General features: G+C 37.1%; 2 protein-coding genes across 2 annotated transcripts; both read left to right on the top strand.

The window, feature by feature from the left end:
* Positions 1–5,347: 5,347 nt before the first annotated feature.
* LOC117555540 (GTPase IMAP family member 7-like) lies at positions 5,348–7,478 on the top strand. The gene is made up of 2 exons (XM_034230430.1): positions 5,348–5,418; positions 6,143–7,478. Exons 1-2 carry the CDS (start codon positions 5,412–5,414, stop codon positions 6,862–6,864), a joined length of 729 nt encoding a protein of 242 aa, XP_034086321.1. The 5' UTR covers positions 5,348–5,411; the 3' UTR covers positions 6,865–7,478.
* An 832-nt stretch (positions 7,479–8,310) lies between these two features.
* Positions 8,311–22,617, top strand: LOC117555510. Its single transcript, XM_034230386.1, has 8 exons — positions 8,311–8,394; positions 9,223–10,257; positions 16,483–16,601; positions 16,930–18,222; positions 18,520–18,666; positions 18,768–18,992; positions 19,302–19,371; positions 20,421–22,617. Exons 1-8 carry the CDS (start codon positions 8,388–8,390, stop codon positions 21,533–21,535), a joined length of 4,011 nt encoding a protein of 1,336 aa, XP_034086277.1. The 5' UTR covers positions 8,311–8,387; the 3' UTR covers positions 21,536–22,617.
* The last annotated feature ends 1,439 nt before the right edge of the window (positions 22,618–24,056 follow it).

The raw sequence follows: 24,056 nt of genomic DNA on the forward strand, positions 1-24,056 counted from the left end.
GATAAAACATCTACAGTGATAATATGTTAAAATAAAACAATTTAAAAAGACAATTAAAAATGTAAAATAAAAGCAAAACTGAAAGAATACAGTAAAACATGGACAATGATATTGGTGAGAATTGAAAGTTAACCAAAATTAAAAGCCATATTAAAAATATAGGTTTTTAATTTACTGTTAAACATTTCAAGGGAGTTTGCTGATAACAAATGATATTACATCTTTATCTGAGGAGACTGATGCTGATAGTTTTGTTATGTGATATAATTATTCATAAAGTAAAAACTAACCATTTTATTTCTGAAGAAAGGGTGAGAGAAAACCACCACAACTCTATAAACACCATTTAAAGCTGCAGTAGCATCACCTGCCCACCAGAGAGCAGCCTATTCTAATGATTTGGGTAAAGACATTTGGTGGGGTTTGTAAGTCAGTAAAGAAGATTACATCTACAGTTAAAAATGTAAGTCAAGGAACAAATAACAGAATGCCATTTTATGATTTCACATGACCCAAAGGTCTGTCATTGAAATGTTAGCTTATACTCGGAGGAAGAAAAATGACTTAATTACATTTTTATCAAGAGTGTGACTTATCAATGCTATTACACATGGTTGCTTAAGGGTTTTGGTAACGTCTTAATGAATAACTCAAAACTGAAATCCAAACTATCCACAGCATGTTCTCTTAGTGTACAAATAGACACTTATTATGGCCCACATCTGAATGCTAACAGAGAAATGTGGTTTGATCAGATTAAGTCTTAGTGCAACGTGTAGCTCTAAATAGTGTGTTGTTTGTTTGTTGCTTTCTTTAATAAGAAAGTTGTTTTTTTACCATTAGTTTACTTTTCATATTGGCTGGTGTGCCCTCTTTACTTTCTGATTCATTCAAACAACATCTTGTGGCTTCAGAAATCAGTTTCCTCTCTCTTTTTTCTCTCTCCCGGTTATTTTTATATTTTGTTACTTCCCTCTGTACCCCTGCACCAGGAGGGAACGCAACACATATGATACACATTATTTTAAAGTAAAAGAAAGTGTCCCTTTTCTATGCTCAAGAAAAGGTGAGAGAAAAAGACTAACTCTCTATAAACACTTTAAATAATGCAGTTGCATCACCTGCCTACTAGATGGCGGTATATTCTAGCGGTTTGAGTTGTGTGTCAGTGAATAACATTACATTTAAAAATGTTAAAACTGTAACCCAATAAACAAATAACAGAATGCCATTTTATGATTTCACACATTCCAAAAGACTGTAATTGAAATGTAAGCTAATAGAAGGAAAACATAGATTAGATATGAGTTTTGATAATGCAAAACTCATCTATCCACAGAATGTTCCTTTCGTGTACAGATCACAACCTATCATTGCCCACATGTGACTGCTTTTATGGAAGCGTTATTAAGAGAAGCCACTGCAATAGCATTGACAGCAGTTACATAAGTCTTCTGTGGTCACTGGCCTTCGTGTTTTTATAAGATTAAGGCAAATATTCAAACATTACACCCTGCCCAGATTTGTGCTCATGTAAAAGCCGGTCACTCAAAGTGAAAAGCTGGCTGAGCTGGCTGGGATTTGTATAGACATTACCGAGATAAATGTAACACAAATGTCTAAATCATTCAGACCGGACAATGGAGTTAGGTGATAAGATATGTGCAGATATTGTGCCATGCCAGGGTTTTACCTCTGATGTGAATGTTTCTGAGCTAGATGTGAGTGCAACAAAAGTGTGACTTGAAAAAAATCTAAAATACGATTTTGTGTGATGGTGTGAATCCTTTAACTTTTTAAGGGTATGTGGAACAGTGTCTTGTTGGAAATGAGTAATCTCAGACATGCAGGCACTCGTTGGTTGCTGATAAGGAAGTCTCTTGTGCAACACACGGTCACTGTAAAAAAAAGCGTAACAACATTTATTCAATATGTTTTTTTTAATCTTTTGTTAGGTTTGCTAGGAGGTTTTGCAACTGCTGCAATGCAACTTCCCACGTAAAAAGAAAAATGTAATTTTTAAACTCAAAACTCAAATCCAAACTATCCACAGCATGTTCCCTTAGTGTACAAATAGCCACTTATTATGACCCACATCTGAATGCTAACAGAGAAATGTGGTTTGATCAGATTAAAGCACACACGAAGCCTCACCCTGATTTGTGTTAACTCATAGCAACAAGCTGCTTGAGAAAATGTTGATCTTATTTAAATAATAATACATGATTTTGTTGGACAGTACATGTGGTTATTTATGGACAATAATATGATGAAACTATTACAAATTAAATGTACAATGAATAAATGGAAAGCTTTTTTTTTTAGCAAAGACAGTTTTTTCTTGGTAAAGTAAAATGCCCTCCACACACAACACAAACACTCACACCGAAACAGTACGTCAGTGAAAACAGAAAAAAAGGGGAATTTTTGTTCATATTATTTGTGAACACTGCTCACGAGTAACAACGTATATGACATATTTATGTGTGTCATGTGATATAAAATAATAATATAGTACATCTAAATTAAAGTGTCCCATTTTATTTTCTGAAGAAAGGGTGAGAGAAAACCACCACAACTCGAAACACCATTTAAAAGCTGCAGTAGCATCACCTGCCCACCAGAGAGCAGCCTATTCTAATGATTTGGGTAAAGACATTTGGTGGGGTTTGTATGTCAGTAAAGAAGATTACATCTACAGTTAAAGATTGACAGAACAGAATGCCATTTTATGATTTCACATGAGCCAAAGATTTGTCATTGAAATGTTATTTAATACTCATGAAAAAAATTACTTCATTACATTTGTGTAATGAGTGTGACTAATCGTTGCAGCTCCACTTAATCTATTATACATGGTTGCTTAATGTGACACCCTCACATCAAAGGGATTTAGGGGCGGGACTAAGGTTTTATGGGGGTCATAAATCAATAACTCAACATGTCAAAAATACCAAAGTGACATAACATAAGCCCTTGTCTTACTTAAATTCCCCTTTAATTATTGAGCTGATAATGTTTATTCATAAGTAACATGTAAAACTTGTGTGTGCTTCGAGCTTAAAGGTCCCATGTCATGCTTTTCCGGTTATTACCCGTCCCCTTGTGTGTTATGAAGGTTTTTCTGCATGTAAACGGTCTGCAGAGTCACAAACCCTCAAAGTACACCCTGTAGCGAGTAAAACTCTAACACAGAAAATACCTTTCTATGCTGCCCCAAAACGCCTCGTTGGAGATTTCTCTTTTTCTTCCTGGGAAATTAAATGTGTCACTTAAAAGTCACATCTGCATGTACAGTAATTGCATGAAAATCTTCTTCTAAATTCCCCTTTAATTATTGAGCTGATAATGTTTATTCATAAGTAATATGTAATAGGTTTTACTTGTGTGTGCTTCAATCTTAAGTAGCTTATAAATGTTTCACATAATTATTTAACTACTATACTTGTTGTGGAATATTTTCCAAGGCCCATAACTTTGACCCAGTGTATCAGTTCAAACTGTACTGACTGAGCACAGGCACCTGTAACCTTGGCTGCTGTGCTCTCAGTGTTTTGTCTCCCTGTTCCTGCCTGTTGGCGTCAGCTGATAGAGGTGTTATCATTCTATCTTGTTATGCAGCATGTTGATGATGCTCTCTGAACTAGCTAAATACATGGGTCTGGGGTAGAGTTCTCCAGAATTGACGTGGCAACTCTACCGTGAAGTCAGAACCTCTGACTCTTGGACTTGTGATGTGAATCCTCCGGCCGTTAACTCCAAATAAACCATCATGTGTTTGACATCAAAGCTACTGCTCTTCCCGTGTCTCCTTCCTGAGTCGGTGACTCCCACTGCATAGCTACACAGAAGTTTCCTCTACAATACTCACATTAAATTCAGATTGGAGATTGTTTGTACATGTCCTTACCTGTTTATATTTTATTATCCATTTTGGGAAACTGTTTTGGCATATTGCATTATGCAACTTTGATACTTGGTAACATCCCCTTGATATATAAAAAAAACATTTATTTTATTGTCTTATATTATCCGTTAGAGGAGTTGTGTAGTGCAAATACTGTCAATTATTAACGCCACAAACCACATATGTGAAATTGTTTTTAACATATGTGTACACTGTTGCTGAATCTTTGAAACATTGCACCCTGTTTCCTGTCCAAAAGAGGACCAGAAGAGGTCACTTAATGTCTGCTTTATTGTGTTTAAAAAGGTTGTGGCTCTTTGTGGATAACAATGTACCACCATAAACAATTAAAGTAAATGTCACTTGAGCAAATCATTCAAACTTGGTAGATCACACACACACACACACACACACACACACACACACACACACACACACACACACACACACACACACACACACACACACACACACACACTATAATTACTATCTTTGAAAAATGACACTTATACTGTATATCTGCAACAGACAGCAGGACAGTCACTTACACTACTGTACATATTTTTACTGTTGAAATATATTCATCCTCATTCGTTTAGAAGTGACTGTTATGGTATCGACTGTTGTGCTTTTTATTGATGCCTCTTAATGTGTGCATATGTAGAGATGTGTTTATGTTTCATTATGTATATACAAGTGGGTGTACACATGTGTATCTATGTATACATATATATTTTTTTTATTCCTCTGGTATGTGAGAAACAGCATTTCGATGTCCCTGTCTGTATCATACAAACAGAAGTTTGACTATCAAGTTGACATTGACTTATTTTGGAGAAAATTGTTGCTAAGTGTTTTGTCAAATGATATAAAATATTTATTGAAGTATAAAAAAAGTTAAGTTTTCCTTTTTCAGCAAAGGCTGGGCGAGAGAAAGTGACGAAACAGAAAGGGACACTAAAGTCTAAGAAAATACCAAGTTGAGAGACAGCATTGCAGTTCATACAGAAACCTCTAGATGTCAATAAGGATCAGGATTCGTTAGAAAACATTTAACCAACTGACAAATTTAAATTCCAATATGGATGTAAATGCAGCTGCAGGATGTCTACCAATGTCTTATCAATGTTTTATTTGAAATCCTCCTCACTACTTCCTGGAAGAAAGGAGTTGCATTTGCAGTGCTGAAAAGTAAACAAACACTCATTTGAACAATTGCTTTATAAATCTAAACTGAAGGCTCATAAAGGTGAAACAGTGGAGATGTGAAATGTTAAAAATAAGGAACATGCTTCTGTAGCTTGTTGACATGCAACAGAGCTGGTGCTTATTATAAATGTGGACACTTGAATTAAAATGTCCACTGTGTGATATGCTCATGCCATTAGTGTGTCGCCAAGAAACAAGTCAAACAGGTGTCAAACAAAGCGAAAGGCAGAAGAAACGATACGCAGTCACAGCAACCTCCAGATCGGAGTCTGCTGATTTACAATTGTTTCCAAACATGAGTGGTAAGTTAAGATGACTTATTCCATAACTAATAATAATAATATTATAATGTTTTCACAAGTTTGGGTCCATTTTCGAACAATGAAACTTAAATGCCGAAATTATGTTCTATCTTGTTAGATAACAATTCATTGTGATACTCTTTTAAAAGGGTAATTTCATAAGGTTGACTATGAAAGCAAATGAAAGGAGATAAATAAAACAAAGTCATGATAAAGATCATGTTTATTTATTTGTGAGTACCAGCATTTTAAATAATACAAAAATAGATTTTAGGCGAGTAGATTATTGATGAAAAATACCCATTGATGATGAATCCTGAATTCCTTTTTACATTATTTTGTGAAAACAATAAAAAACTATTCATATTATTTCAGTTTCAAAATGTATTATTATTTATAAATAATATTTTATCTTTCAAAAATCTGTATCCATTCAAACTGCTTGTTCACAAATTCTACGCAAAAACCATCCACTACACAGACAGACAGATACAACTATTATATAATACTGTATTACATTTTATATATATGTATTTTAGACATATTTTATACATGCGTATATTTGTCAAAAATATGTAGATGTAAGCCTACTCTGAACACTGATAAAGATAAGTTAGCATGCTGATATTGTCATCACAGCTTTGCTATTTTTGAAATTCTTTGCTCACTCTATATCTCCTGCAAAAGCAGTGAAAGATATCATAGAGTCATTACTGTCTTCTAGATTTAACCAGAAGGATCGTGGTTTTGGGAAAAACTGGAGCTGGGAAGAGCAGCCTCGCCAACACCATCTTCGGAGAGACTTTGTTCAAGATAGACGATTCGGCCAATTCAGGAACACGTGTATGTCAAGCAGAAACCAAACGTGTCAACGGGACAAAACTCACGTGGGTCGACACTCCTGGGTTTTTCGACACAAGCAGACCTGAGGAGCAGCTGAAGTCTGAGATAGAGAAGTGTATAGAGAAGTGCGCTCCTGGGCCTCATGTTTTTCTCATCGTGCTTAAAGTGGAGAAATTCACAGAGCAAGAGAAGGACGTCGTCACAAAAATCCAACAATGTTTCTCTGAAGAAGCTTTAAATTATGCCATAGTTGTCTTCACACGTGGTGACCAGCTCCCTGAGGGAATGACGATCGAGCAGTGGGTCGATCTGGATCCAGATCTGAGGAATCTGGTGAAGAAGTGTGGGAGACGGTGCCACGTCATTGATAATATTAAATGGAAGAAAGACCAGACGGATGAATACAGGAGCAACAAGTTCCAGGTGGCAGAAATACTCAAGACAATAGACAGGATGGCTGGTGCAAACAGAAAAAGCTGTTACACCATTGAGAAGCTACATGCTGCATATGGGTCATGGGCTAATTGGTCTGTCGGGGTAACAGGGGTAGTAGCTGGTATTGCAGCTTTGGTGTCCATTGCTGTTATTGTTGCTAAAAAATGAATATCATGACAAAAGACTAACTGCAGCATTAGGGCTGTGTAATGTCAAGAATCTGGCAATACGATTCAAACTTAACATATTGCAATATTGTAAGCAGGGTTGCATATTATTATTTTTGTATCTAATTTGAAAGAATCCCTTAAAATTAGATAAGGAATTAAAATTATTTCTACTCTTATATCATATATTTTGTAACTTGCAACTTGCTTTTTTTTCCATCATCTATTTATCTGCCAAAAACAGTGAAAAATGGCAGTCATTATTTCTCAACATAAGAACAAGAATATGAACCATGATAAACTAAAATGTGTCTTTACCGAGTATCAAAGACCGATGAGAGTAATTATGAAATGCATTTTATATAACTTTAGTATATGTTTATTAGAGAGACGTCTGACCTGAGAGTTGAAGTCTTACCATTAACATTTGAAAGCATTGTAAGTTTAATGTGTGACTCAAATATGTTGACAAGTATATACAGTGCCAATCATTTGCTTGCTTCCCTTCCCTTTGTATTATGGTGAATGCATTTGATTTACTGTATCCTTTAGTATTTATCATAAAAATACAATTATGAATTATCCGATTATCCCATCATGATCTGATGTGGGCTCTCCATGATTTCTTTGATTCTGTTTTCATTGTTTTCTTTTGTCATAACTTAATCAAAATACAACAATAAATTAGTAATTTAATAATGTGTTTTCAAGTGGATTTTTTTATTATACAATCTCAAAGAGGACTTATTATGCTCATTATCAGGTTCATATTTGTATTTGTTGCCTCTTCTGTCACATGTCCCGCCCCTAAGCCTATCACGTATGTGTTGGAGCGCTAGCCAATAGCTTACTTGTTACATAGTGATGTCACTATGTTCCAGAAGTAAATAAAGGACACCAAAGGAGGCGTTTCAGGCAGGCGGGGAATGTGTGAGAGAGAAACTCCCTCTGGATGTTAGCCTTTGCAGACCATTTACATGCACTAAAACCTATATAGCACACTATAGGAAAGGGAAAACCCCGAAAAACATAATAGGGCTTCTTTAAGTCATCCAATGAGCCGAAAGGACCTCATGGTATTAGAAAGGCTGATATTCTGCAACAAACACTACTGGTTTGTACAGATTCCCTGTTTGTTTCCTGCTTTATGTTACTATGGAAACAATCTGATTATACATATGATGATTTGTCACAATACTGTGTCAAAAGGCTGCCACACCGGTGCGAGTCAAATAATCAGCGACTCATATTTAAGCATATTTAATTAATTCATTTGTGTTATGTAAACATTTGTGGTTGATCATTGTTTTGTATTGATGCAGTATATTGATGCCTGTGCTTGAATAAAATAAGTGAAATGTGAGTGGATCATTTTATCAGCTGGCAGCCGAGGAACAAGTCGGACAGGTAGAAAAAAAAAAAGTTAAAGCAAGAGGTGAGTCAGAGAACAAAAGAAAACCTCACAGTGGAGACGTGTCCCGGATCGCAGTCTTTTCTTTTGCTAATAATTCTTCCTTTGACAGCATGGACGGTGAGCTAAGCTTCATATTATATTTAAATATTCTATTCAAATTAAAATGATTGTATATTATATATGAATCGGGCGCCTACTCAAATCTCAAAATCTTAACTCCTCCTTTAAACTATGTAGAAATGATTAGAGTTGTAATATATTTTAGTTTATTATTAAGGTTGTTTGAGGCTATTATGTCACTTTGATAAAATACACTCTGACAGTTAAGCCTTATTTAACTGTCAGACATTAACACATTAAGCCTTATTTATCTACATTCATCCCACCGAGGCATTGTGGACTAACATGTCATGTGAAAATGTTTTATCTTTCAGTATCATTTAAAAAAAAGAAATGTGACAGGTGTGACAGTATCCATTATTTAATTATCTTTTGCTGCCCCAAAAGTATCTCCTCAAACACATCTTTAGCTGCACCTGTTCTCATTCAAATCTCAAACCAAAACTCAGCTTTTCAGAGCTACTTTGAATGTGTCATTAATATTGTGTTTTATATTTTATTTGGGTTGTTTTTAAAATTGTAAGGAATTTTACGTATTTACATGCATCTGTAAAGTCTCTTTGAATACCTTTAAATAAATAAAAAATATTATTATTATTGGTTTATATTATTACTATTATTCTCAGAACCTGTCAGTCTCCAAAAAATATTATATTGGTAAACATGCAATTTTGATGTGTGAATTTGTATTTATTTTTAAAGATATTTGTTGTGCCAGAGTGCTTTAATTAGAGATACAGAGTTAAAGGGTGAGATAGAGGGGATGAAATTGCGTGAAATGTTCAACAAATTAATTGATTAACTGAGTCACTTTTCTAATTTTAGAGTCAAACACAACGAGGATTGTGCTGCTCGGAAAAACTGGAGTCGGAAAGAGCAGCCTTGCTAACATCATTTTGGGAGATGCCAAATTCAAAATTGACCATTGTAATGACTCAAAAATGAAATCTTCTTCAGCAGAAACCAAATCCATCGATGGACGAAGCATCACTTTGATCGACACTCCTGGTTTCTTCGATGCAGGAAGGTCTGAGGAGGAGATGAAGCCAGAGATGGTGCGGTGTCTCACAGAGTGCGCGCCTGGGCCCCATGCTATTCTCATTCTGCTCAAAGTGGAGAAATTCACAGAGCAGGAGAGGGCTGTGATCACTCAAATGTTTCAGTATTTCTCTGAAGACGCGCTCAAACACACCGTAATTGTCTTCACTCATGGCGACCAGCTCCCCGAAGGAAAGAAAATAGAGGAGTACGTAGAGCAAAGTGAAGGTCTGAGTGATCTGGTGACCAGGTGCGGAGGCCGGTGCCACGTCTTCGACAGTAAATACTGGAAGACCAATGAAGGGGACGAGTACAGAAGTAACCAGTTCCAGGTGGCAGAGCTACTCAACACTATAGATGGCATAGTGACGGCAAACAGTTCAGGCTACTACACAGACGAAGCTATGCAAGAGATAGAGAGAGAAATACAGAAAGAAGAAGGGCACATTAGACAAGCATCAAGAAACATGCCAGAGGAAGGGATCAGAAAAGAGGCTAAAAGCAACTACTTAAAGAAGCAGGTGGACAACGCACCTCGAACATGGTTTAGAAGTTTTATTCGATACGCAGTTATAGCTGGAATACTTGCAACTATCTCAGCTGTGTTGATCAATTCAAAAATGTTTAAGATATTTAGGGTAGCACCACAGGATATCGAAGTCCCAGCAACACCACCACTGACAGAGGTGGAGACAGAAAACGATGGCACAGGTTCAGATTCTCACCCAGTGGTAGAGGTAATACAAAGTGCATTTGAGTACTTTGTGGAGAAATACAATGCTTTGTTTGAAAGAATGTACAATCCTTCGAATCCATTTGAATGAACACCAAGGCAGAATCAAATGAAAATCAGCAGAAGAGATTGTCATTGATGTATAGAAGTTGCATCCAGCAGATGTACATTTATTTCAATCATTTTTTAAGCTATAAGATTTAGTAACTTAAGGATGAATTCATTTGGCTATTTTAGATCTTACCTTGTGATGGTGTTTGCGTCTTTGCTTTACATTTTCGGCTGGTTCCTGTCAACTGAAAAGATAATTACTTTATAACTTGTTTTGATATACTGAGAAGGTGCAAACAATTTTTAGAAAATGTCAAATACATGGAAATGTATATTTTCCTTACTCAGTTTAACTTATTATCTTCAATCTACATGTTGTTGTTTGGGCATGGGTCATGACTTTTAGAATATGTCATCTATACTGTTTTTTGACGTGTCTGTTGTGAGTTCACAAACTTTATGAAATACAAAATCAATCTGTACCCTTTAATAATGATTATGTTTTGTTTGAATATGTAACACTTTGTTTAAAATGTTTTATGTAACAATAAACGGCTGATTGGTAAATGTTCTTTTTCAGTTTCTGTTTTTCATGAAACCATTCACAGGTGCTGTCAAAGGGTTGATGATACTCATACATTCTAAAAATAAACCAAATCCAAAGATGAATTGCAGATATTGTCTGAGCCATAGGGCTTCTTTGTTGTCCAAAACTATACAAAACAATTGGCTGACAGTTTTCTTTGTGTTGCTGAACATAGGCAGTGTCATTAATTTGAGTCAATTACCATCCTGTTGCTATCAATAGTTACAAAAGCACCAACTAAGTATGACATGTGCAAATAGTCCTGAATCCATGCACTATTCACTCTCCTTTGTTGAATGTTTGATAGGAAAGACTGCTGTAAAATACTGGGCCTTTTTTTAATGAAGCTATTTCCTGTTGAATTTTGTTCTGAAATGTAATTCGCCTAAACGAGCTCGTGGCTAACTAAAAATGTTTTATTTTAATCGGAATTTTTCCAGGACCAAAAAAGTAGCAACTGTAATTCTAACATGATGAAAACAAACGTAAACCTGTTATACAATAATAATAGATACTTGTTGTGTTGGTCGAAGCCAGATACAAAAGGCCTTTTTGTTTTGAGTCTGCGTAGATGTATTGTTGTTTCCCAGAAGTCAGGTGGATGCTGCCAATAAAACAGATAAATACAATTCCATTCAACCTGTTGAGTTTCACTAAGACAAAAACACTCCACCTTTAAAAGATATGTAAAGGTACAGCTGCCGTCCTCCCTTTTCTCACGAAATATAAAGACTACTTATTCTGTATGTGATGTTGTTTTAATCCTTTAGCGGTGGGAGATTAGCGGCTTTGAAAGCAGTGAATGTAGTTTGTGAGGGACCCATTTCCATAGTGACAATCATGTATTTCGTTACAATTATATGTAAAAAAAAAAAAAATTATATTTGGCCTCAAATCATCTGAGGCCTGGCGCCCCATTTTTTCAATTTTAGTTTTGGTACTTTGAGTATATTTTGTTTTTACATTTTCATTGCAGGCCTTTTATACTTGAAACAGAGTATTCCTAAACTCTGGTACTACTCAAGAACGAGATATGAGTACTTCTCCCACCGTTTGTTTGTAAATGACCCTTGATTAATAAAGTTAAAAAAAACCTCTGATGCTGAATGCTTGCAGAGGTGCATGAACTCTGCAGCGAACACTCAGCTGCACCAAAGCTAACAGTTCTGCAAAAAATAACAAGTATGTGAAGTGTCACAGCTAAGACCAACCATAAACACCTGCCACTGAGTCACCTGAGTGTATAGTAAGAAAAGTGAATACCTTTACACGACGTCGGAGGGAAGAAGCTCAGCGATTGGACCAAAGTCAGTTCTGCTGCTCAAAATGATTGGATCTGCTGAAAGACCCCCTCACGACCCCCTGGTGACATAACTACTGCAAACACTGCATGGAGGTAAAAGTAGAAGTGTGTAGGAATACTCTGATACAAGTAAAAGTCCTGCATTCAAAATGTTACTCAAGTAAAAGTACAAAAGTATAAGCATCAAAATATACTTGAAGTATGTAAAATTACTCATTATGCAGACCGGAGTACTTAAGTAAATGTACTCAGTTACTTTCCACCACTGACTGTGCAACCAACCAACCATACATTTACACAAACGTGTACTAAACTAAGTAGATTTAGAAGTACTTTACTTAAGTACTTACTTGAATATTTCCATTTTATGCTACTTTGTACTTCTACTCCACTACAATTCAGATGTAAATACTGTACTTTTACTCCACTACAGTTGTGTACCTTTAGTTACTTTGCAGATCTAGATTATTGATAAACAATAGGATCATCACTTAAATCAGACTTTAGTTACACCTGGAGTAAATTCACAAGCTACCTTGAAGTAAATTAATTCAAATGAGTTCCACCTCTGATTTTAGATTTTTTAAGAAGTACTCAGAAGTACAATTAAAAGTGCCAGAGTGCAGGAATGCTCTGTTACAAGTAAAGAAGTCTTGCAATCAAAATGTTGAAGTCTGCTCTGATTGGTTAGCTGGCTGGGTCTGTGAGGTGTATTTTTTTGATTATTTGTACAAATATTAAATGCCGACACAACTGCACTGTTTCTGGTTCTCTCTTTTAACAGAACACTTGTAAGCAAACACGTGTTGACAGTTTTAAGTACCATCGGCTTGTATCATTTAATAAGTAAGAGATGTTACTGCTCAGGTGCAAGGACACACCTGTAGCGTTAGTCACAACGCAAACAGCCAGGCGTGGTTTCTTAAAGATTGTCTTAAATCTCAAGAACTTATTGGCTGTAATATTAAAGAAAACACACATACACTAAAACATCTGATAGTTTTGCTACAATTTACAATTATAATCCTTTAAGTAGATATAAATCTTTTTTCTAAAGTATGACCTTTCAAGCAGGTTTACAGTTAAAGCTCCGCTGCAGTTATCATAAAATAATGTTTCATCCCTTAAGACTTGAAAATAAAGTTCTGGGTATGCCATACATGTTAGTTCATATCATTTTTTATAATAAATCAGTTTATAAGTGTTTTGTATTTGTAAGAGAAGTGGTTCTATTATCCACGGATTAATAGATGAGGTATTTGGGAGTTTCCATCTCGTGATATGTATTTGTATTGGCTGCGGTTCAGCCTGCAGAAAGCACCCTGTTGAACAATACTGTCTGTTGTGTAAGTACTGTCCCTTTAAGAGTTTGAGTCCAAATAAAAGACAGCAATATTCTGGCAAAATGTAACTATAACAGAGATAAGAAAAAGCAAACTGGAGCATTCAAATAAGACTGAATAGCAATGTTTCACTGGCAATATGAAACTTGGTAATATGATGACTAGAGAGGGTTAGAACATCGTGCTATTTATAACTCATCTTTGGCACAGCAGATCATATCTCTGAATGTTGGAACATATAAAGCTGTATAGACACACAAATGACACAGCCCTTGAGTGTATTGTGGCCTTTGCTGGCCTTTCGTGTGGGCGAGCAAAGTACATTAAAGCAAAAACTTTAAAAAAGAAAAACAAGAGAGAAGATCAGCTGCTCTGTAACAGGACGATCGGCCCGTCATAATCAAGGTGTCAGGTGACACTTGAGATAAGATATGTACCTAGTCTTAGACGGCAAACTTTTGTTTTGTTTCAAGGTAATATATGCAACGGATCTGCACAAATGTCTCAACCCAGATCTATTTGGAGTCCTGGAGACCATCTGCTTAAAAAATGTTTTTGTTCTGATATCTAAAAAAATATGTTCTAGCTTATATCAAACATGTTTTGACTGACGACACATCTCAGAAATCTACACAAATGAAGCATTACTTCACTGTGGGGTCCGCAGATACACAATTTACTTTCTATGCGTTATATGTGATTGTTGTTGTCAGTACTTTTTATATCGCACTTCCCTTCAAACATCCCAAGGTATTTACATTTATGTAACAGGGTTTGCTCTGATACCTCTCGGTGTGTAACTGAACACATGATAACAAACTGTACATTTCTATGTCTGTGAATGACATTATGACAAACAAGAGGAACCCTTTTTGTCATACATGCCCCATTATATCACACGCAACATAAATACATATTTATTTAGTTTGATAGAAATGCTTTTAGGTCCAATCTGTGGCAAAGGGAAGGTACAACTTTACTATTTTTTACTAGTACTAGAAAAAAAAGCAAGTTAGTTTTCAAATAGCATTTATTTTATATTTGTATTGTATGTACAGTATAGACCCCAAACAAAAAGTGCGTTTTGTTCAGATTTGTTGTATTCTTTTTCAAATAATTAAGCATTCTGTCCGTTTTTTCTTCCCGTTTAGTATTACATAATCCATGTCTTCTCTTCCACTGCAGGGTGGTAGCCACTAGGGGCGCAGTGCATCCACCAGCTGCAGACATTACAAATACTGCCGCACAAATCTGACGCTCCAGATGTGTGTCTTCACCACGGGGTAAACTATGGATGATTTTGACCAATATCCGGTTTTCTTTGAGTGCCAGACCCTTCTTCAGGATCAGATGAAGAAAATAGAGAATTATTTCCGTGTTCGGCGCAGATCAGGCGGAGGAGACTGCGGATCTCTGCGGAAAGTGACCGATCAAATCTACAGCATTTCTTTTAAAAATCAGAAAGGTAGGCCATGAGACAAGCACAATGCTTATCAGTGATGTTTTCAATTATATATAACTGTTAGATGTCTGTTCTGTTAGAAGCAGCCTATGTTTAAACTATAACATAGTCCATAACTGCGTCAACTCATTGATTTAATTAGATTTGCCTTTATAATAAAATAATATTTACTGTCGAGAGTAAACATATGTCACATATAATATCACTCATATAATATGATCACACGGATTCAACATTGATTCCAAGATCCGAAGGTAAACAGGGAAACCCCCTAGCTTCATTTTCCCGAAAGTGAAACTTAAGACCTTCATGACTTCTGCCATTATGAGGTTGGTGCGCGTGCGCGTCCGAATATGTTGAACGTTGTTAAAATGATTAATACCTATATGAACAATTTGGAGCAGTAATCATCTGAAAAAAACGTTTACAATTCATATTTGAACTCTGGACCAGCTGGCTATTAAATTAGAACCAGCTGTTGTCTATATTGTCTATATCAGAGGTGGGAGAAGTAGGCTACTCGGATCATTTACTTGAGTAGAAGTAGAAGTACCAGAGTGTAGGAATACTCTGTTACAGTCAAAGTCCTGCATTCAAAATGTTACTCAAGTAAAATTACAAGTGTTAGTATCAGAATACACTTAAAGTACTAATAAGTAATAATTATGCAGAATGGTCCATTTCAGAATAATATATGTCGTATGTCTTGATTATAATTATTGATCATTAAAGTGTTCTCAGAGCTGGTAAAGGTGCAGCTAGTTTGAATGACTTTGTATACTGCAGGGTAGCTTGTGAATTTACTCCAGGTGGAACTAAAGTCTGATTTAAGACTGATTATATTTCAAATCATTCATCCAAATCTGTAAAGTAACTAATAGTATTTAATAAATGTAATGTAGTAAAAATACACAATGTACCTGTGAAATGTAGAGGTACAAAGTATCTGGAAATGGAGATACTCATGTAAAGTACCTCAAAATGTTACCTAAGTACAGTACTTGAGTAAATGTACTTAGGAACTTTACGCCTCGAACTATATTATATTGTTGTCATTATCAGTCATGTTGAGATACTGTATTATTGGAACACACTGTGTTGGAGCGGGATCAAGTTAAAGTAAAGTTATTCTATTCTCTACCACAGGGGAAAAAGTGTCCTGTAGAAAGTTCAAATTGATTTCTACATTACAATTAAAAACACATTAAATAAGAAAACATATTCAAACATAAACCTGATATTTAAACAAAACGTGTTACCATGTTATAGTTAAGACATACATCTACAAAATATACACATATTATATATTAAGTTCAAGTTTCACTTTCTCATATAATAATGTGTGCGCAAAATAATAGTTCACTTTCAGCTTTTAACATAAAAAGAAGTTGGAGAATGAGGAGAGTATGTAATTAGGTAAAGAAAATAGAGGATAAAGCAAAACTAATACAACCCTCATCCCTATTTTCCTAGTGTCATCAAAGAAAATGCATATTTTCTTTGTTTGTTAATTAAGGAACTTCTTTCCCTCTAACCTCACAATAACTCTTGTCACATTTTATTTCTTAGACCAGCAGGCAGTCCTGCAAAAGTCTGTTCATGATGTGGGGGATCTGGTGATCACTGTCCGAGACGGCCTTGAACTTCACACATCCTCTCCAAACAAGAATATGACAGCCCCGGTACAGGTATGCACAACATTTCAAATATGTAATTCAAACAACAATTATTTTTTTCCTATTTATAGTCCCCCACTTAATGTAGTTACTACTTCTACATTTGAAGATATGACCATAAGTAAAAGTGTTTAAATGTATATGACAACAGTCCACTGCAATATTTGAATTTCTCTTTTCAACACAGAGCCCACAGTCGATTCCTGTCTCAATCCCTCCATCAAGTGGTGAAAAATACGAACTACAACAAAATACTTTCCTCCTTCGTTACCTAAAGGAATGTCCCACAGCTGGGACAAGATTAGAGGACGATCTTGCCTCATTGTCCTGCTCTGCTCAGTTGTATCCAGAGGAAGGGAGGGTTTTAGTGAGCCTTTCAACTCAACCTGATGATGAAAATGATGTTAGAGATTGGAAAGCAGAGGTTGACAAACTCTTTAATGGCTACCTGTGCCACTGTGAGGTGGACCCTCACAAAGTTGTAGCTTTGCTTGAGTCCAGGAACTCTCTTCAGACCACCAATGACGTTAAGGTCTACAGCGAGAATGGGATGGCTGTTGTTGTTGGGCACCGTTCTCAGGTGAACGCCAAGTTAATGGATGTAGAAGCCTTGCTTGGTAAACAAAGGCCACGGTTACTTGAGAGGCAAACTTGCATTTGTCGACTGGGCGAGGCTAAGCTCCGCCTCCTCTGGAAAGAGATTGAGCACACTTTGCAAAAAGACTTTCCAGGAGTGAAGGTCACACAGGGAGCTCCAGGTCAGTTGCATTTGGAAGGTTCTGTCGAGGATATTCTTAAAGCTAAAGATCGGATCTCTGATCAGGAGAAGTTGGTGTTCAAAAGGACAGTTTCTGACATGAGCCCACATTTGTTGGCCTTTCTAAAGAAGGCTTATAATGGTCCTGGTGTGCTAGGGGACTTTTTAGGGGTTGCTGGCAAGGTGGAAGTAGAGTTACGAGACACAGAGCTACGTTTCTTATCCCTTTCTAACAATATTCTTGTTGAAACAGAAAAGGCACTGCAATGTGAGATTAAGGAAGTCAAGATTGATGTTCCTTACTGCTCTGCTGTGCCATCTGAGCTTCAGGAAAAGCTTAAGTCTGAGACAAAGGATATGAACCAAGTGCAACACAGAGCTCAGGTTGTGTTTGGCGCAGACAGCAGTGTGTGCTTACTGGGCCACACCAAAGAGGTTGAAGACCTAAATGAAGTTGTCATACAGTTTATTTTGGATCAGTCTATTGTGCAAAGTGTCGTCAATCTGCCTTTTGAAGAGTTAGTGCATGAGTTACCAGAATTTCTGCAGCTCCATGGTTTAGATCATTCAGGGGTTACCTTTAATCCTTTAACATCTTCCTCTCGGCCCATGGTGGTGCTGGAAGGTCCATCCAGCAAAGTGACTGAGGTAAGGAACAGGCTGGGGCCAATTCTGGACTCCCTTGTTCAAGATAGACTCCCCATTGATAACAGAGTAGAGGTGAAGTACCAAACAAGTACTGAAAACAGGGCACCAAGTGATCTGGGGTTCCAGATGGATGCTTCTGGCCAAGATGGAGAAAGAGGAGCCACTGCTGGAGCTCCTGGAGGGGGTGTCCGTGTAGAGATCATTCAGGGAACCATCGAGACCCAACAGGTAAGAGAGTAAGCTGTGATTTTAAGAAAATGTTTCAATTCTGGTTGTTGATACCATTTTGTGACGATTAGCACAACGGTTTCTGACAAGCCGTCAAAAGTAGGTTTTTGGGGGAATAGTCGCAACCTTAAAAATGTTTAAAGCGTAAATGCATATAAACACCATAAGTAATACATTCAATGAGAAAAAACATATTCTGCTCTCCTCTCAGGTGGATGCCCTGGTATCGCCCATGGTTTTCATGATCCTCTTTCTACCCGTGTTGGAAACACTTTGTTCCAACATTTTGGAAACCAGCTGACTGCAAGGTTTAGAAAGGAAGCAGATGAAGAAACGATTCCTGGTGACACAGTCCTGGTGGAGGCTCGAGCTGGACAATCAAATGCAGTCATTTTCCTCAACCTCGCTCCATGGAACGAGGATCCGGATGGAGCTCCAGTTGAGGTGAAACAGAGAAGTCCATTGTCATTTTTTTCTTCAGTTTCCCACACCATGAATCAGTATTTATTTTGTTTAGTCTTAATAATACTGTCTGTCCTTTTCAGGTTCTGAGAATGGGCATTAACAACATCCTAACTTGCTGTGAGGATAGAGGGTTTGGATCAGTTGCCCTGCCTGTACTCGGCGCAGGGATTGCCCTGCGTTTCCCTGACAGCCTGGTAGCGAGGGTTGTCCTGGAGGAAGTTTATGCTTTTGAACAGAACCGAGCCAGCGTGAAACCTCTCCTGGTCCGCATCGTCATCCACCCCGAAGACGAAGACTCTTTGGAGGTAATGGATATAAGTTTGACTTTAAACACGATGCAAACAGGGCAACTATCGTCTAAAAAAACTTGCTCTATTTAGTGTGTCAAAAATATTTTTAGAAATCCTACATGTTTATACGAAAGGATGACATGTACATCTCACAGTCAATTGTTGTTAATCAGTATAATGACATGTATTTCTTAAACCATTGAGCAGTAAACACAAGCTTACATTTTATATATATATATATATATATATATTAAACATATATATATATTAAACATATAATATACTGTACATATATTAAACATTTCGTCTTCCTTGTCTCTGCAGGCCTTCAAGTCTGCCCAGGAAGCTTCCCAAATCAAAGGATTCACAATGAGGATGAACCAGCATGCACAAGGTGAGTAAATATATCATGACAGATGAAGCAAAGAATTGGAATTCAGTACTGCGGCATGTTTTTCTTTACTGGTAACTAAACTAAGCATTTGTGAAACTCAAACGTTAGTGGTAAGATGTGTTCATAAGTTCATTTGTTAGCAAATGACTCTAGTTTCTGCAAATTATGCACAAAATAAATAGATAATAATAATTCATTTAATTGATTAGAGCGCTTTTCCAAGTGCTCAAAGCGCTTTACATTACCTATTACACATATCAGACATGTAACAGTTATTACTGTGGACATTACCCAGAGGAGCAAATGAGGGTGAAGGTCTGTAGGTGTATTCGTTTTATTGACTGCTGTGATAACTTTATCACCTTGTTATAGATACATATGCAGTGTGTTTCCCCACTTACATCCTCCAATCCAATCCAACTTTATTCATTAAGCACTTTAAAACCTCCAGACCAAAGTGCTGTACAGAGAGATACATTCAATATAAAATCACACAGCTCAGCTAACAAAACATAAAATAAGTATAAAATCACATAAAAGGTACGAACACAAATCAAACCAGAATAAATGCAACAATTATACAATTAAAATAAAAACAGCCATACTGTATAGTAAAAACAATAGACCACTTAACGCAAATAAAAGCATCAATCTACTTTCGAATGCTAAGGAGAAGAGGTGGGTTTTAAGACGGGATTTAAAAACAGACAGTGTGGCAGCCTGTCTGATTAGCAAGGGCAGGTCGTTCCACAGTTTAGGGGCGGCAGCAGAGAAAGCACGGTCCCCTCTGCGCTTAGACTTTGTTTTTGGCACCCTCAGGAGCAATTGATCAGCTGACCTGAAAGTGTGAGTGGGCGTGTAGCTGTGTATCATGGCAGATATGAGCAACCTCATGTAATCTTTAAGTAGTCATTTTGTATTTAAACCAAACTGCACACTATGTTTGGGTTACTGTTTCCCAAAAAGCCTAAAAAAAGCGACTCTTTGAAATGTAATTAATGCAAACAAGCAGGAGGCAAATGTACTGAACATAATTGTTATGTCTTTAGGTCCAACTCCAACAAGGATTGTCCTGCTGGGGAAAACTGGATCAGGGAAAAGCAACCTAGGAAACACCATACTTGGAGAGGAAGTGTTCACCACAAACAATTCTCCCAACTCTGGAACAAGGAAATGTCAAGCAGAAACCAAAACTGTCAACGGAAGAAGCCTCACTTTGATCGACACTCCTGGTTTCTTTGACGCATGCAAGTCGGAAAAGGACATGAAGCCGGAGATAGTGAGTTGTATCACAGAGTGCGCTCCTGGGCCTCATGCTTTTGTCATTGTGCTTAAAGTGGAGAAGTTCACAGAGCACGAGCAGGCTGTCATCACTAAAATATGCGAGTATTTCTCCAAAGAAGTTTTCAAATATGCTGTGATTGTCTTCACACACGGCGAACAGCTTGAAGGGAGGACAATCGAGGAATTTGTCAAACTGAATAAGAATCTGAGTGATCTGGTGAAGAAGTGCGGCGGCCGCTGCCATGTCATGGATAATAAACACTGGAAGAACAACCAGCAGGAAGAATACAGGAACAACCAGGTCCAGGTGAAGGAGCTGCTCATCGCAATAGACAATATGGTGAAGGACAACAATGGAAGCTTCTACACCAATGAGGTGTTTCAAGAAGTGGAGAAATACATTTGCACAGTGGTGGAGGAGTACATCAAACACGACACGTCGTCGGGAAACGTGCCATTGGAAGAGATCAGAAAAGAGGCTAAATCCATAGTGTTTGAGAGGCTGTTGATCCAACTGGCAGGTGCAACAACAGGAGCATTGTTAGGCGCTTTTTGTGGAGTTGCATTTATGGTTGCGCTTGTGATGATAGCCCTGCATAGCGCCGGAGGATTCATGAATGTCCTGAAACAGATGAAAGCATTGAGAGGGACTGCAGCAGTTGGCGGAGGAGGAGGCCTGGGAGTTGCTGGAACAGTTTTAGCTGTAGCTAGCGCCGCAGGGTTCGCTGTAACAGGGGGAGTGGCAGGTGGAGCGATAGGACTTAAGGCAGCAGAGGGAGCTAAAACACCAGGGGAGGCAGTCGAGATGTCATATAATGCTGTCATGGAAAAAGTAAATGATGTCATAGAAAAAGGGAAAGGTCATTTCAATCTGAAATAACGACCTTTGGAGGGCGTGTTTCTGGTTCTTTAGCTGCTCAATGCACTTCTATGTTCATAAGCAGGTAGAGAACAGTGGGTTTATCACAACTTTATGAATAAAACCACTTACCACTGACGCTAGAAACAAGCTTGATGAGAGTAAGCGAGAGTGGTGGAAAGTAACTAAGTACATTTACTGAAGTATTGTACTTAAGTACTTTTTTTAATTGCACTTTACTTGACTATTTCCATTTAACACTTCTTTATGCCTATACTAGATTTAAGAGGCAAATATCATACTTTTTATTTTTTGGTTACTTGGTGTATATAAAAACTCTTGATTTGCTGATATGATATAATGCAGTACTGTAGTACTAATCAACACAGTATTTCAAGTATCAATGCTAAAATACTCTTACAGTATACAATAATAATAATAATAATAATAATAATGAAGATATCCATTCTGCATAACAAGTACTTTTACTTTTGATACTTGAAGTACATTTAGTTGATAATACTTTTAATAATTGTAGTTCTGAAACGGGTCATTGTGTAATATCAGTAAAATATAAATAACTGACTTTTATTTCTAGTGGAGTATTTTTTAAGACATAAGTGTTTGTACTTTTAAAGTTTCTGGCTACTTTTCCAGCAGTGATTAGCGGGTCAGAAAACCTAAAAAGGCTGCAAGAGTTAGGTAATAATTATTTGTGTGTTTGACGCTAAGAGTGACAAATTATACTCATGCAACTTGATTCATTGTTAATATTACACAAATGCATAAGGGAATAATATTTAGGCACTGACGAACACAACTTGATCTAAACAATACAAGCATAATAGGTGGAGGTAATCGTTTATTTTAAAGCTTCTAATCTCTGTACTCATTTGTAAATAAAGTCAAAATCGTTATAATATAATATAAGTGGGCTTATGCAATCTATATAAATATGTTCATACTGCATTTATGTTCAATTATCTGACAGTGGAGTTTTGAATCTGGTGTGTTTTGAAAATGTTTTTCTATATCATGATGCAACTATGTTCTGTTATAAATCTGTCTTTCAACAATAAAAGCAGTGATTGCACACAACCTTTCTCATGTGTCCATTTTGTTTGACTAGTCATGGTGAAAGTACATTAATTTCAAGTACTGTGCTTCCATAAATTCCATTTTCTGCTGCTTTGTTTTGTGCTACCTTCAAGAGACAAATATCCTATTACAATTCTATGTTAACTTTAAAACAATTCAAATAAAAAATACAAACTGTAACTAGCAATAGTTGTTCAAATTCAAAAGCTGCTTGGCAGTATATAAAAAAAAAACGAAAACTCTTCCGACAGTACCAACATAAACGATAAGAGGATCAATCAATATGGAAGAATTATGATAATTCACTTAGTTATTTAGAAATACGCTTGTGTGGGAGAGAGTAGTAGTTCTACTTTTTGTACCTCAATTACATTTGGATGCGAATACTTTTGTATGTTAAATCTTGCATGAGGGACTTTCACTAAATGATTTTTTATTAAAGTATTTTCTACACCGTAAAATATTATTATTACTTTTACTTATAGGTTAAACATCTCAATTCTATCTCTGTGTGTTACAATGTGGCTGAAGGCCTGACTATTGAACCCTGCACATACAAGCTTTGATCAACAGGGGGCTCTCTAAAGCACATTACACTTTAATATAGGAGCACTCTGGTGAGGTCGACAGGGTCAATAAAAGTTGGAGGACTTTGACCCTTGATCCTTACACTTCACTATCCAACCTTCTGGTGAAAGCAGGGAGTTTCTAAGTATTTCAATATAAATAAAATGCGGCAATGCTCCTCTCTTTTTATGAAACTGGCAGTCACTTCAATGGCCTGAAAAAAAACAACATCAGCAAGAGAAGCAATGTGGAGTAGAACTGGACTGGAATCAGTTCTGCCGCTCAGTATGCCTGGAGCGTTTCTGGGACTGTGAAAAGGAGAAGGGAGAGTCCAGCTTCCCGCAGTGCAGGGAGACCTTCACACGGAGGCAGAGTTGGGTAACGCGTTACACTTAAATCTTGCGTTACACTTAAATCTCAAAATTAAATCTTACAAAGTAACGCGTTACTGTAATAATATTACTTTTGTCGGTAACGGAGTAGTGTAACGCTTTTATAATTCAGTAATCGCACTCCAGCCTGAGGCCTACTCTCAAGACCTTCACCCTGAGGGCTTCTCTTAAGACCTTCACCCTGAGGCCTTCTCTCTAGACCTTCACCCTGAGGGCTTCTTTTAAGACCTTCACCCTGAGGCCTTCTCTCTAGACCTTCACCCTGATGCCTGCTCTCAAGACCTTCACCCTGAGGCCTTCTCTCAAGACCTTCACCCTGATGCCTTCTCTCAAGATCTTCACCCTGAGGGCTTCTTTTAAGACCTTCACCCTGAGGCCTTCTCTCTAGACCTTCACCCTGAGGGCTTCTTTTAAGACCTTCACCCTGAGGCCTTCTCTCTAGACCTTCACCCTGATGCATGCTCTCAAGACCTTCACCCTGAGTC

Source organism: Gymnodraco acuticeps, unplaced genomic scaffold, assembly GCF_902827175.1.
Source record: "Gymnodraco acuticeps unplaced genomic scaffold, fGymAcu1.1, whole genome shotgun sequence".
In the NCBI taxonomy this organism is placed as follows: domain Eukaryota; kingdom Metazoa; phylum Chordata; class Actinopteri; order Perciformes; family Bathydraconidae; genus Gymnodraco; species Gymnodraco acuticeps.

Excerpts from the sequence above, each read along its gene's own strand:
- LOC117555510 (XM_034230386.1), top strand. Across the intron at positions 18,667-18,767 it reads CGGATGGAGCTCCAGTTGAG|GTTCTGAGAATGGGCATTAA; the intron begins GTGAAACAGAGA and ends TGTCCTTTTCAG. Across the intron at positions 19,372-20,420 it reads GATGAACCAGCATGCACAAG|GTCCAACTCCAACAAGGATT; the intron begins GTGAGTAAATAT and ends TTATGTCTTTAG.